Genomic DNA, 15,877 nt, shown 5'->3' with positions numbered 1-15,877 from the left:
ATTTGATTTTTTATATTTTGAAATTCTTAAATATCTGATCCAACAAACATAATTTCCTAAATCTTGAAAATTTAACGTCAGCAAAAACCCACTAGGGACCTAAATTCTAGTTACCGCCCTACAGCTACGTTATAGGTCTCCTTTTGCCTTAGTTCAGACAAATCGACCCAGAAATCCGACATTGAAAACAATTTACAGCTTTCTGAATGTGTGTGTGTGTGTGTATGCCCCTAAAAAAATAAGATATAAACTTGTTGAATAAACTCAGGACTCCACATTTGTCCTAATTCACCTTCCTTTTAATTAACCTCAAACAAACAAACCAGATTGTCTAAAATATTCCACCACAAATCATCCCAACATACAATTGAATGCAACAGAGCTATAAAATAAGGTGTCCTTGTCCAGTTGAAAGAGAGATTCCAAATAGCAGTAAAATGTAAGTAATAAATCTATCTGAGCTCTATGCAGAACACGCGAAATCTCCGTCATTCATCTCTACAAGCTACAGGCCTCGTCTTGATTTTTTGTTTATGACTGGTAAGAGCTGAAACCACTATGCTACTGCCCGAGCCTTCTTGCGTTTCGAACTGGACTTGGGCTTCTTCTGGCTCCCAGGGCTCTCTGAAGGCTGCTATAGTAATGTGGAAAAATCATTTTCCCAAAAAAAAAAAGGAAACATCACCACTAGTGTAATGGCAAAATGAGTGTTAGAATAGATACAAGCTGATGAACAGATACTCAATGTACTAGGAACGAATATTTTACTGACCCCAGCATCTGTGACAGAGTTTGACTTTCGCTTTGCTTCACCTCCTGGAGCAAGAAAGCGGAGCACTTCATTCTTTGAACGCAGCTTGCGTTTTCCAGATGGAGCAACGTAATACTGCACAATTCAAATGTTCAGTATCTAACGGGTAAGACAGAAGGTTGTGTAAATGTAATTACACTGCAACACCTATAAAGCCACACAAAATGAGACTAAAACAAGGTAGAGCCAATAATTGAATGGTAAACTATAAAGTGCACCCACAGTGAGTAAAAGGAGCATATCACGCTTTGATTTGCATGTAACAACACAAGGTCAACACCAAATAAATCATTGAACAAGGTCACCACGAACTGATCTCTATTTGTTTTTTTCCCCTTGTGACTTGTACTATTACAGTTTCAAAGAAGAAAAGGAAGTTCATACAGGCTGACACCGTGTGTTCTCTAATTCTTTTTGCTTAGTTTCCCAATGCACTCATGTATTCTTTGGTAAATCATATATGCACCATTTGAAGCGAAAGATGAAACATTCACTGATAATACATTTATTTCATCCAACGTTCAACAAAATTTCTACACAGGGTTAAAGTTATAAATCATTATGTTGAGTGTATAAATAGATTCATCATTCATATATTATACATCATTTATCATCTCATCCCACGTACCAAACGGTGCAATCAAGTTTAACTAATTGGGCAGATCATAAATGTATGTATTTGAAATACAGAACAGAATGACTTCACATGTTAACTGATGCAAAATAATTCACAGAAACATCTTCAATTTCACAATCACATTTCTTGAGTCATGCAAAAAAAGTACCTAGAAGAATGTTATTGTTAGGAAATAACATACAAGCTATAACAACTGAATGCATGAGATTGCAGGTACATTGTACAGGCCACGTGTCATCTACAAAGAATTCAGCCAACGTTCAACAAAATTTCTACACAGGGTTAAAATTATAAATCATTATGTTGAGTGTATAAATAGATTCATCATTCATATATTATACATCATTTATTATCTCATCCCACGTACCAAACGGTGCAATCAAGTTTAACTAATTGGCCAGATCATAAATGTATGTATTTGAAATACAGAACAGAATGACTTCACATGTTGACTGATGCAAAATAATTCACAGAAACATCTTCAATTTCACAATCACATTTCTTGAGTCATGCAAAAAAAGTACCTAGAAGAATGTTATTGTTAGGAAATAACATACAAGCTATAACAACTGAATGCATGAGATTGCAGGTACATTGTACAGGCCACGTGTCATCTACAAAGAATTCAGCCAACGTTCAACAAAATTTCTACACAGGGTTAAAATTATAAATCATTATGTTGAGTGTATAAATAGATTCATCATTCATATATTATACATCATTTATTATCTCATCCCACGTACCAAACGGTGCAATCAAGTTTAACTAATTGGCCAGATCATAAATGTATGTATTTGAAATACAGAACAGAATGACTTCACATGTTGACTGATGCAAAATAATTCACAGAAACATCTTCAATTTCACAATCACATTTCTTGAGTCATGCAAAAAAAGTACCTAGAAGAATGTTATTGTTAGGAAATAACATACAAGCTATAACAACTGAATGCATGAGATTGCAGGTACATTGTACAGGCCACGTGTCATCTACAAAGAATTCAGCACGCATGTTGAAAAGATAGTCAAAGTACCGATGAAAAATTACCGATTACACAATGAAGCTGCATACTTTTTTTTCTCACTCTTTCATCTATGTTAAGAACCAACATTTGGGTCCTCCTCTGGCATCGCATTGAGATCAATAAAAGTAATACGCTTCAAAAGTGGTGACATCAAGTTAACTGCCAGATACTAGGTGGCCAAGCAAAATGTTGCATTGGAACAGCAGAATCTAGTGGTTCATGGGTAAGCTAACCAAAGAAAGAACCAAATGAAATTAAAGTTGTAAAATTACTCTTTCAATTATTCATGGCCCCAGCCTACGTCCATATGAAAGTTGAGGGAGCAGTAAACACACGACAGGGTTAAGGTTGAGGGAAACAAAAGGTGAAGGGGGAATCTTAATGGGATATGCAGTTATAAATTTTGTTCCAGAAAAAGACTAGCTCGGGCTAGGCTAGGGGCAAGGGAGCAGTCTCCTGGATCAATTCATTTTTACAAAGATTGCATCAGTTTTTCGTCTTTCATTCTTGATAGGTGTCAATTTCACATGTCATGTCACGTTGTTTTGAGTCCGCTGTTGCATGTTTTTTTTGTGTCGCGTCCGTATTTTGTTTATTTATTTCATAGTTAGTCTATTTGGGTCAGTCCTCACTTGAATTGGTTGTTTTGTAGGCAAAATTGGCAAAAAGATGAATTCAAGATGGAGTACGAAAAACTGGGCAGTAGAGGTCGTGCTAGGGCCTGCAAAAATGCCGGACCCAACACTAATTGACAAAAATTATAAAGCTTGGGCAGAATATGATGCGCTAGGGCGATAAAAAATGACCGCCCCAGCGCATCACTAAAGAAAAAAAATTGATGGACAGAGCAAGGCAAGCTAGGAGCAACGCGAAAAAGAAAACATATGTGCGGATTTTCTGGGCCAAGAAGGAAGGAAGTGATGGACTCTTTGGTAGATATGAAAGAAGAAAAACCTAGGGCACGAAAGGAGAAGAGGGCGACACAAGATTCTAACAATTGTTTGTTTATTATTTAAGTTTATATTATTTTTATTGCATTCGTATCATATCTTTATTTGAATTTCTATTTAATTTAATAACTCATTCAGCTGTTCGTTTTTAATTAACTAATACTAGATGTAAATTTGTCATATATCAATCTTTGTGGGAATGATACTCGTACTTGTTACATTATATTAAAATTTGACCCGTACACTTGCGGTAATATCAAGCAACTTGGACATTTAATTGTTCTAAATTATTGATTTAGAAAAATTCGATGAATTTTCTCTTTTTAGTAATATTTAGTGCAATATATATTTCTCTATCTAATTTGTGGAATTTCTGCAACTGATACGGGTAAAGTTTGGCATTAGTTCTCAAATTTATTTTGGGTCATAACAACCATTGCAAACCCGTCAAGTAGACTCGCAAGCCTTCAAACCTGATCCAATTTATTATTTCATTTGTATTTGAAATATCGAACTTGAGCCAAGCTCAAACATATCCAAATATATTTTAAACCATATACGAACTCAGATAATTTTGTTTCATATATTGCGAGTTTATTATATTTATTTTTTAAAAATATACGAGCAAACCTGCAAACAAACTTGAGAAGTAAATCGAATGTTTGCTTAATATAGCTCAATGAATAAGAATGAATCAAGCAAATTCAGATCCAATTCGAGCTCCAAATCGAGCCAAACTCAAACCCATGTAATTTATTGCCCAAGCTTCGAGCCAGCCAAAAACAGTTCAGATCGATCTTGAACAAAAAAATTACAATATTTAGTTTAATTCAGATTGTTTGCACCTATAGTCAGACATGCTGAATTTCGACTAAGGAAAAAGTAAGACAAATTACCATTGAGACTATTATGAGATCCACGCATCAATCCAAAACATTTGTGACTAAGACACAGGGGGAACCTCGAACCAACATATCTTACAAAGCCAAAACCTCAAGCGAGGGGAAAGACACCATGGTAGGGATGACACAAATTTGGTTTGACGAGGTACGCCCAACCTGCGAGGAACCAATTTTCCAAGCATTGAGGAGCCTGATCCAATTCGTTGCTTATCAAAGGCTGACGCTATTTTTTGAGGTCAATTATGCACCGACTGCATAGCGAATGCAAATCGAGCTCATCTATGTGGAAAGAACAACAATTTATTGCCGCTGGTGGGTTAAAAAGCGAACAACAAATTTGAATTAGGAAGGATTTTCAGGGGAGTGTTTAAAATAAATTTAATTTAAGCAAGCATTTACACGCCAGAAAACCAATTGCAAGTCACTGTACTCAAGCGGGATTGAAGCATTATATATTGCCCAATACGAGCATGTTTATGAACTTTAGTTCATAATTTTACGAAACAATAATAGATCACACTGAAAAAAATAAATGTACTTAAGAGGCAAGCAATTCATAACATTAGGCTTATATTGCCAATCTTGCAATGATAATAAATCACATTGGTGAAAATAATTGTAATTAAGAGACTAGGTAAATGAATAGTCAATTATGGTAAACTAAATTTTTAACTCCTACACACTGCTCGTGTTTAAAAAGGTCCTCTTGAATCGGATGGAATTTTATATGAAAATTAGGTTCAAACGTCTTTATTTCACTAGAATCTAGTGGTAAAGGGATGAAAGATGAGAGAAAATAAGAATTCAAAGTTCAAATGTTAGAAATCAAAGAATCCTTTTTGGTCCATGGATTCAAGATCGATAGCAATTTGGTCCATGCAGCAGATTATATTGATACATGACTCCATGAATACCATCAGATTCATTGCCATATTATGTATATATTTTAATTTGCTTCCAAGGACTCGGATGTAATCCATGCCAGATCCCATTTTAACTGTATGGGTGTACATCACACGTACTTTTATGCACACTTGCATGCATAAAGCCACATTTTTAGACTAATTTAATAATGGAAACAACTTGTATTCAAGTCAGACCCCTTCTAAGCATTGTATACTCTTTCTAAAATAAAGGAGAGCTTATTTGAGCGTTTCAAGGGAACAAAGAACAACGCAACTATGGCGCGCAATTTAATTTTAGAAAAGATTTTAAGCCCACAACCATCCTACGCAAAATAAATAGATGTTAGTTTGCTCTCTTTATTAATGAATTAAATTCTTTTTGCGACATCTTTTTCATCGTTTCATTCAGTACCATGTGTAAATATTTTGGTCAGTTTTTTCTATGCTTTGGTGCTTGATCTGGAGGTTGAGAGAACTAGCTCTAGGTAAAATTGAAATTTTATAGAACTTAAACGGTAAAGATTTGTAAACCGAGATGGACTTGTAAGATGTGCAGTCGGCCATAGTTGTTAAGAGCCCAAAAGGAGGCTTGTCTTTCTGCCCTGAGACTTAATTCGCATCGCACGTTTAACCGCTAATAATATGATAAAATGAAACTAAATTTTACATTTTTATAATTTTTTATGAAGTAATTAACATGAACTTTAGTTGTTCATCCAATCTATCTCCGTTCAAATTTGATAAACGGATGCCTTTCCATTTTCTTTTAAAAACTTGCCTCTTTTACTTCTGCATTTGAAGCTAAGTTACTAATCATTGATTATTTAAATTCATTGACTTAAGCAATAAACACAATTATAATGCTTTAGTAATCTTTACAATGACATCACTTGGCCTCACATCCATTATATTCTTTGATGACTTAGTATACTTGTTAATAATGCTCTTAATCCATCAAACATTATTTGTGGTAATCTTAAAGAAGAAAGTATAGCATTGTGTTGATGACAATGAAAGTAGAGGGATTAAATTAATTTAATTGGGTAGTACTATCTTGCATGGATACAGGTACGGATATCGTATCGAATACGATACGACAATACGGCAAATTTTGAAAATATTAGACACTACGGCTAGAATATGGAATTATTAAAAGATATATAAATATATTATATAGGTGGACTTTCACCCTTGAGAAAAGGAGAGTGAAAGCCCACCTATATAATATATTTATATATATTTTACACCCTAGTAATTGACATTATACAGCTTGGATACGGAAATTATTAAAACATATATGAATATATTTATATATTATATAGGCGGGCTTTCCCATGTTGCATAGATAGGGTACGGGTATGGGTATTGTATTATTCGATACGGATACGGCGACAAGGCAAATTTTGAAAATATAAGACACAATACGATTAGAATACGAAAATTATTAAAATATATATAAATTTAATGTGAAAAATTAAAAACAGTAGAGATAATATATAAATATATTTATATCTATAAATATATATATGTATGTATATTTATGTAAATATATACATAATGTACAATCAGAAAAGTGATTTAAGAAGAGAAAAAAAATTATGAAAACGTATCTTGACCGTGTCCAAGACGTATTCAACTGGTTAAACCTATAAAAAGTCAATGACACGTGTTTATATCCGTGTCAGATACTTCAGGAAAAAAAATTAGAAGTATCCATATTACATAGGCTTTCACTCTCACACTCTAATTCTGAAATTTTTCCTTTGCCAAATTAGGAGAGTGATTTGGAATTAAGAAGAAAATGAGAGTGATTTGGAACTGAGTAAATCAAATTGAAGTTTATTCCGAGTGTTTAAGGAGCTTGGGTGGTGGCAACTGGCGAGCTTCCTATTGGCATCAGAGATGAGGGCGGCTTTGAGATGAGGAGAGGAGTTGAGATGAAGAAGCCAGATTAATTTTCTGTTTATTTATTGCTAATAAGCCCACTTAATTTTCAGCTATTTAAAATTAGCCCCAAAGTTCATTTTTTCATATGACCCCTAAAAGTTTTAATTTTTTTGCAATTCCAACCAAATATATCGTAAAATGTATCTCTCCCGTTTTCAAAACGTATCCGAATGGTCAAACCTATAGAAAACCAAAGATACGGATTTTGCCATATCCGACATGCATATTGATGTATCGTACCCATATCGTATCTGATACTTCAAAAAGAAATTACAAGTGTCTATGCTACTAAAATCAGACATACAAACAAATAATAACAGTAGGCTTTCATTGGCAATCCTAACTATATAGTCCCTCCAATGAAAATTCAATTTTGGATACTATTTTCATGTTCCAATCTTACATTTGACATTTTCGCATTTAAAAGTGCCATTTTGAATTGGTAAGGAATTTCTCTTGGAACAATAGCTAGAAGTTCTCCGTCAACCATGAACTGATAGGAACCATAGTTGGAAGGTTTTTGTTCGATATTTAATATCAATGGTAATTTCCTTTAGCATAGTAAATTGATATCGTTATTTCCTCATCTAATTCTCTATTTAAATCTTGCTTATGAGCTCTATTCAAGAAAATATCCTATCACAGCTTGAAGATCTGTGTCAATTAGTGCTTTACTAGATAAACTCCATGGATGCCGAAAATGTTTCTATTTTGCATCTATAAAAACGTTGAAAAGGCATTTGTTGGGTCGAACAACACAAGTGCTTCACACCAGACCTTGTACCAAGAATTATTGGATATGTAGATGAACTTGAACAATTGAAAAGAGATTACTCCCTCGCAACTATAAATTTGAAGATGCAGATTCAAATAATTTCTTGTCTAAATTAGTAATTGTAAACTACAAAGAAGAAGAATCTAATATGTCCAAACCCCTGAGAAAACCAATGGTCATCCCCAAGACTCCCTAAAGCAAAATTTACAGTGTTCTAAAATTTGAGCTAAGCGGCCGTCTAGACGCTAGGCGCCGGCCGACGGCACAGAAAAAGTGCTAGTTGGCCAGCCTAGGTGGCAAGGATGCCTAGGCGTCCCTAAGCGTCGACTAATCGGCCTATGCGTCCTAGGCGCCATGGACAATTAGAGCTTTTAGGTTTTCTTTGTCTTTTTAAAAACTTTTTTGGACTTTTAATTTAAATTAAAATCACAATTAAAAAATGAAAGGTAATATTTTTATAGGCCATAAACCAGAGTCCAAGAAGAAAAGCGATTTGTTGGCTTGTCCTAACACACAAAACTTTATCTTCGCCTACGATCTAAAGTGAGAGAACTTCATGAGGATCCGAAGAAGAAGAGAATGACCACAATGATTATATTGAGTTGGTGTCTGATGAAAAACAACTTGTTGAAAATTATGGAGAAGAAGTGAAGTAAATTTGTGATATTATAATAGTCGTGTAATTTTGAACGCGTTTTAAATTTGATGCCATTATGTTGGAGTTAGTATGTGATTTATCATGTTGATATTGTGAAATCTGCCTAGCGGCGCTTAGACGGTCTGACGCTGACTACCGCCCTAGTGAATTTTAGAACTTTGAAAAATTAGCTACAAAATTTCAAATCAAAGATACACCCATGAAGAACTCCACCATGTAAAAGACAGGAGTATAAATTTATCCCCGAAATTCAGAGCAACCAGCCACATAAGGTAAGTCAAAACAAAATCAATAATCTTGAGATTCATCAAACACTGACTTTTTCTGGATAGTAATCCTTTGAAGGTTTTGTTCGCGATTAATAATTGTCTTTTCTGGAAGAATGATGAAATTGTGACGCTTGGGTTGATATAGATTTTACGAAGGTTTGACTTGCACAATTTCCTCCAGTTATTTTCATCAAGCACTTGTTAGGACACTTGGTATCGGTATCGATCTCACGTGTTCGATTTCATGAGTTGCAAGTTTGCGTAATTATTGGAATGGGACTCATAAGAGAGCAATAATTACTCATGTTCAGAGAGAAGTCAAAACGTCATTTGGGCTGTTGCAAATTTTATTTTAAAAGATTTAAGTTGCACAACTGCCATTTACTTTTAAACTTTTAATAAATTTGCATTCTATTGAACCTAAAAAAACATTGATTTTGTCATCAACATCATTGCCTACAAAGCAAGAAAGAGAATCCAAGTCCAAAATGCAAGTGAAAAAAATTCTACAAAAGTCAAGCTTTTCCAACCCTATTGAACTTAAAAAACATTGATTGTCATCGACATCATTGCCTACAAAGCAAGAAAGAGACTCCAAGTCCAAAATGCAAGTGAAAAAAATTCAAAAAAGTCATGCTTTTCCAACCTCATTTTTGTAGAGTCAAAATATTTAGTTTTCTATGGGTCTACAACAAAAGATCAGCTCAGACAAGAGAAATTAAAGTGAATCTAAAAATCTGCTATATAGATTCTCGACCTTGGTCATTTATATGATATTTTGGTAGTTACGGTGCATTCCACAAAGCCACGTTAATTTTTCCATTAATGTGACCCGCTTATTTTTTCTTGGCTGTTACAGTTAAACACCGTGAAGAGAGATGTATTAGAAAAGTAAGAGGCTGACCGGAAAAGCCTAGGGCAAAAAGAAGCAATGCATTGGTCATGGTTATAGAATCACATAAACTCCATATCTATGTAAAAGATCTCTAAATTATAACATTAGATGCAATCATACCCTGATTGACAACTCTGTAACTAATCCACAAATAAAAGGAAGGTGCATTACATGTAATAACAAGAATTCAATAAGAGGTACTTGTAAGAGATAAAACGGGAAAACCTACTCAATCGATGGTTTGAGTAAAGGCTCTGATTACCGGACACTTGGTTCTATATTCCAGTCATCCGGTTCAGTGCCCTAAGTACCGCCTCAGCCAAGTCTTTTACTAGGGCAAACATCGACATTGGCTTTGCCTCAATCACCGAATCTGACCCAAACTCCATATCCCCATTAGTTTCATGACACTCAAATGCAGGTTTTCTCGGGGTAAGTATCGATGTTGGCTTTGAGTCAATCACCGAATCTGACGCAAACTCCAGATCATCATTAATTTCATGGCACTCGAGGGCACAAGTCTTCATTGTCGAGTCGTCCCGGTCAGGTTCGATGAAGGAATTGGATCCAATGGGTCACTTTAAGAACATTAGACTTGCACAGTTACCTCCAGTATAACTTTTCTTGATGAAATTGGCATCAAATCAGTCTCATGCATTCCCGTCATTTTGGTAAGCATGGCGTATTTCCAAACCAAAAGCACAAAACCTCGTTAATATTACCATTCATGTGGCCGGCTAGATTTTTTCTTGGTTGTTACAATTAAACATAGCATCATATAAAAAGAGATGTATCACGCAGCCAGATCAATCATGGGACCCGGGCATGCTGCCAGAAATTGCAAACATAAATCAAAGGTGGAGCTAGGTCGATTGAGTCAATCGTACTAAATATTTTTAAGATAGAGCTGCCCACCCCCAAGATATCTCGAATGAAATAATAAGCTCAAAATCAAGACACTTGATCATAGTCAAATATAAGTATTAACTAAAGCGGCCATCTAGGCCAACTAGATAAATCCATTTTTGTACCTTTAATAAAAAAAACTCTTCAACTAAATTTGTCACACCATGTTAAAAGACCATCTTGCACCAACGTATATCTACGTAAAAGATTCCTAAAGTATAAGATATTGTGAAAGCATGCCCTAATTTGACACTTCCGTATCTAATCCGCAAAATAAAGGAAGTTGCATTACATGTAATAACAAGCACTCCATAGGAAGTACGTGTAAAAGAGAAAGGGAGGAAAAAAACCTACTCGGTAGATAGTTCTGTGATGGCTCCCGAGGACTGGACTCTTAGTTCTATCTTCCAATTGTCCAGCAACCAGCTCGGCCGCTTAGCCATCTCCTCAGGGTCCCTAACTTTCGGTGCCCTAGGTACCGCCTCACTCCAGTCTTTTCCTGGGGCAAGCTTAGACATTGGCTTTACATCAATAACCGAATCCGACCCAAACTCCGGATCCCTCCTTGTGTCATTACGTTCTGCTGCCGGAGTTTTTATCGTAGAGTCATTCTGGCGCGAGTCGATGAAGGAACCGAATCCTAGCAATGGGTCACTTTACGAAGATTATGGTTATAATGTTTAGTAATGCAACAAGTGTTGCAATTGGTATCAAAACCAATCTCATGTGTTCGATTTCCAAAAGTTGCAAGTTGGTGCAATTATTGGAATGGAAATCATTGGAGAGCAATTGCTCATGTTGATACAATCGAAACATAGCACTTGAATTGCTACAAATTTTTAAAAAATTGAGTTGCATCGGTACATCAACTATAGCTTTTAATAAATTCGCATGCACTTGAACCTACAAGTTCATTGACTTTGTCATCGGCATATTGCCAACAGAGCAAGAAAGAGAATCTAAGCCCAAGAGGAAATAGAAAAAGATTCGCAAAAGGTAGGCTTTTCCAACCTCATTTCTACAAAGTCAATACATTTAGTTACTTTGGTGATAACAAAATATCCACTTAAGTATAGTAGTGATCACCAGAAATACCAGGGAGGTTTATTCAAGAATTGAAAGTTGAAAAGCTCGTTGAATCGATATATCTTCTATATAGATTCTTTAGCCTTGGTCATTTATAAGATATTTTGATAAGCGTGGTGTATTTCCGAACCAAGGGCAGGACAAAGTGTAGTGATCCAGATTCGACGACTGTCCCCACTGTACTGAGACCAGTCTTTCCAGCGTGCTTATGCTCTCACTCATACACACCCTAAGAAACTTCTCAGGGGGTCTCACATCCCAGAATTGTCCAAAATCAAACATGTTTAACTTTAGAGTTCTTATGTGATGAGTTTCAGAAAAAAAGATGCACATTTTTTATATAAGTGGTACCTATTAAATCTTTTTAAGTCCTCCTCAGCTGGACAGTCCCATACATGCACAGTCTCAGAATCCTTCTCATTCCGGTGTGAGATCGATTTATTCATGTTCCCTTCGTCTGGAAGCCTGCCATGAGCCGTTCATCGTCCATGCAACCTCATGGGACCCGCGATCACCCCCCACCCTCTTCAGTCCTGGGCATCACATGCCCACCAGCTTCCGCTTGGTTCGTCCCCTAACAACATCGTACTAAGAGAGGTCAGATCTGATACCAACTATAAAGACCCAGATTCGACAACTGTCTCAACTGTACCAAGACGAATCTTTCCAACCTGTTTATGTCATCACTCACACCTAGGAAACTTTCAAGGGGGACTTAGGGGCAATTATGGCATGGGTGACCCCCCTGAGAAGTTTCTTAGCATGAAGTAAAGACTCATCTTGGTACAGTGGGGACAGTCATCGAATCCAAGGTATTAGACAAAGTCTCATTAATTTTCCATTCACGTGGTCGGCTTGGTGTTTCCATGGTTGTTATGATTAAACATTGCATGAAGAAAGATGCATCAGGAAAGAATAGGGCCGGCTGGAAACAGTCAGGTGTGTAAAAGGTACATTGTACAGAAAAGGCTTGTACTATCACACATACTCTGAATCAACGATGGGATTTGGGCATATTGATGGAAATTGCAAACAAAGATGAAGAGTGGAGCTGGCTCTATTGAACTTGATATTTTTTGAGCTCAAGCTCCCGACCCCCCAACATATGCCTGATGGAAATAATAAGTTGGGAATAGAGGCAATAGCTCATAGTCAATTATAAGTTTTTGACTAAAACAGGCCTCTAGGCCAACTAGAGAAAATCCATTTACTTACCTCTAAATTAAAAACTCTTTCAACTAAATTTGCTAAACCGTGTTGAGAACACAATCTTGCGCCCACGCATCTACGCATAAGAGATCCCTAATTTCTAAGAAATGATGAAAGCACGCCCTAATTGGACATTTCCATGTCAAATCCACAAATAAAGAAGCTGCATTACATGTAATAACAGGAACTCGATAAGAAGTACGTGTAGAGAGAGAGAGAGAGAGGGAAAAAACCTACTCGGTCGATGGTACCCGCGGTGGCTCCAGAGGACCGGACTCTTAGTTCTATATTCCAATCGTCCGGCAACCAGCTCGGCCGCTTAGCCATCTCCTCCGGGTCCCTCACCTTCGGCGCCTTGGGTACCGCCTCGCTCCAGTTTTCTCCTGGGGCCAGCATAGAAATTGGCTTCGCGTCAATGACCGAATCCGACGCAAACTCCGGATCCCCGTTACTTTCATTACGCTCGGGTGCCGGACATTCCACGGTGGAGTCATTCCGGCCCGGGTCAATGAAGGATCCGGAACCTAACAATGGGTCATCCTGAATCGATTCATCCAGAGGCTCGCCGGAGACTGATACCGGTGATTGAGGTTGAGGAATTGGGCTAGGAGTTTCGGGTTCGGCCATTCCGACGGAGAGTGTGGAGAGGGTTCGGAGAAAGGGGACTGAGAAATCGTTAGCAGCTACTCAGCCCCCTTTAAATACTTGCAATTTTCACACTGCTTTTTCAAAAATTGGCAGGTGAATTTATTTTTGGATGCTTTTCTTTGATTTCAAATATTCATTTTGGATTTCAGATGATGCTGACATAAACATTCAATGCATTTAAAATATAATATAATATTATATTATATATATATATATATATATATTATACTTACTTTATATTAGTTTTTCCAATTCTTACTGACTAATTATTTTTATTATTCAATAATAATTTTATTCTTTAATAATTTTTTGATCATTTATATGTTCAAATTAATTTATTTTTACTATTTCTCGAGATATTTAATAATTAAGCTGAAAAAAAGTAAATTATGCAATAATAAACTTTTAAATTTTTTTCATTATCTTATTATATTAACATGGTATCAAAAATTATAATTAAATTAAAATTTACAAAAATACTTTTAAATTTCAAATAATATATATTTATTGCACATGCAACATATGTGTTTCGTGCAATAATTATTATTATGTACCACTGTATTATGGTTTAAAATTTAGTGTAATAGTACACTATTTTTTTAATAGACAAAATTCTCCATCTTCATAATATTATTTATTATTTGATTTTGAAAAATAAAAAATATAATATGACACAAAAATAAAATTTATCCCAGTCTCACCCTATTAACTTAACTATTTTCATAAATAAATCAGACCTCGATTTAAATATAAATTAGAAATAATTTCTCGAATCATATTTCAATTTAAATCAATTCCAACCATTAGTACCAGTTATTAATAAATCTACTAAATCCGAACATAATCTTGTGAGAAAAATTATGTCAATTCATTGCAATATTACAATAATTAAATAAAGAGTAGATCTCTTGTGAGACGGTCTCACGAATTTTATCAGTGAGACTGGTCGATCCTACCGATATTTACAATAAAAAGTAATACTCTTAACATAAAAAGTAATACTTTTTCATGAATGACTCAAATAAGAGATCTGTCTCACAAAATACGACATGTGAGATCGTCTCATACAAGTTTTTGCATTAAATAAAAGACTTCTGAAATTTGTTTGCAAAATTCTCTAAAAATAATGTGCTTCATCTGTATTTTAATGTCACATTTGTTGTACTGTGAACGATAATTTTCATTTTTAAACCATCGTATAGTTTTGTAGTTCGTACATTATTTTTTGAAAGTTCTTGTAGAAACAAAATTTTTGCGATCTTGTTATATGATTTGTAATTTTATATTTGAAAAAAATTAAGATAACTCGACATCGCTATTCAAAACCACAACTTTAAAAATTGGTCTAATTCTATTAGGATAGTAAATGTGTTTAAAATAGGTGAATAAACACTTTAAAATATGTTATTTCTAAAAGAGAAACAATAACTCATTATTGAATTGTTCAAAAAGTGAACCGAGCATCAAGAAATTATATTAAACTGGTTTTAAATCGAATGGAATAAAATCAACATAACCTTCTAAAAACAATTAAACATTTTGTAAATGATTTGAAAAGAATGCAAGTTGAATTATATAAACAGTATGGTTTAAGCATTTTATCAGACATTTAAAATGCTTCAACAATATATCAAAACATCAACAATAACTAAATGTGATAATGTAAAGACATCACGACTTTTTTTTTTTAGATTTTCAAATATTAACAATTCTTACGGTATCCACTAGAGTTCTTTGATTTAACAACTACACAGCTCCAAACTCGATCACAATGGGCACCCTCAATGAGAACTTCAAGCACACTCTCGATTGTAGCTGCAACCTCTGAATTCCCATAATGTTTAATGTCTCTAACTCCAAGTCTATAAACACAATCTAACATCTATTTGAAACTCGACTCTCATGTATATGTATGAGAAATTGTGTGTTTGAGGATTTAATCCATTACAATGCAATTCCTTCAATTGTAACCTCACACAATATGATAGATCTAAATCAGCAAATATATCTGTTTGGACTTCCCTACATACTCCAACCATTCAATAAATGCTTCTAGATAGTTTTTTGGGTTTAGTTATTCTTCATCGTCTCTTTTTTATCTGATGATATGATATTCAAAAGTTGTATTTATAATCTCCAACATGATATGAAGGTTATAAACAACAATATAATTGTTTGGAAAGGTAATGTACAATTTCTGATGTTGAAACAATCATATTCGCGTTGCTGACCGTATTCTAAGATCAAGTTAATT

The 15,877-nt window shown here is 35.0% G+C and overlaps 1 protein-coding gene across 2 annotated transcripts; it reads right to left on the bottom strand.

Moving 5' to 3' along the window:
* Positions 1–277: 277 nt before the first annotated feature.
* Positions 278–13,727, bottom strand: LOC142553569 (methyl-CpG-binding domain-containing protein 6-like). 2 transcript variants are annotated; one of them, XM_075663914.1, is made up of 3 exons: positions 13,213–13,727; positions 773–886; positions 278–634 (listed from the first exon to the last, which is right to left on the bottom strand). In XM_075663914.1, the coding sequence occupies exons 1-3, from the start codon at positions 13,600–13,602 to the stop codon at positions 557–559; spliced, it is 582 nt and encodes a 193-aa protein (XP_075520029.1). In that variant the 5' UTR covers positions 13,603–13,727; the 3' UTR covers positions 278–556. The 2 variants fall into 2 exon arrangements, with proteins under 2 accessions (XP_075520029.1, XP_075520030.1); XM_075663915.1 differs by having other exon boundaries at positions 278–631.
* Positions 13,728–15,877: the final 2,150 nt, after the last annotated feature.

This window comes from Primulina tabacum, chromosome 8 (assembly GCF_025594145.1).
Source record: "Primulina tabacum isolate GXHZ01 chromosome 8, ASM2559414v2, whole genome shotgun sequence".
Taxonomy (NCBI): Eukaryota; Viridiplantae; Streptophyta; class Magnoliopsida; order Lamiales; family Gesneriaceae; genus Primulina; species Primulina tabacum.
The sequence above is the reverse complement of the archived record's forward strand: the minus strand, read 5'-3'. Positions and strand labels throughout refer to the sequence as shown.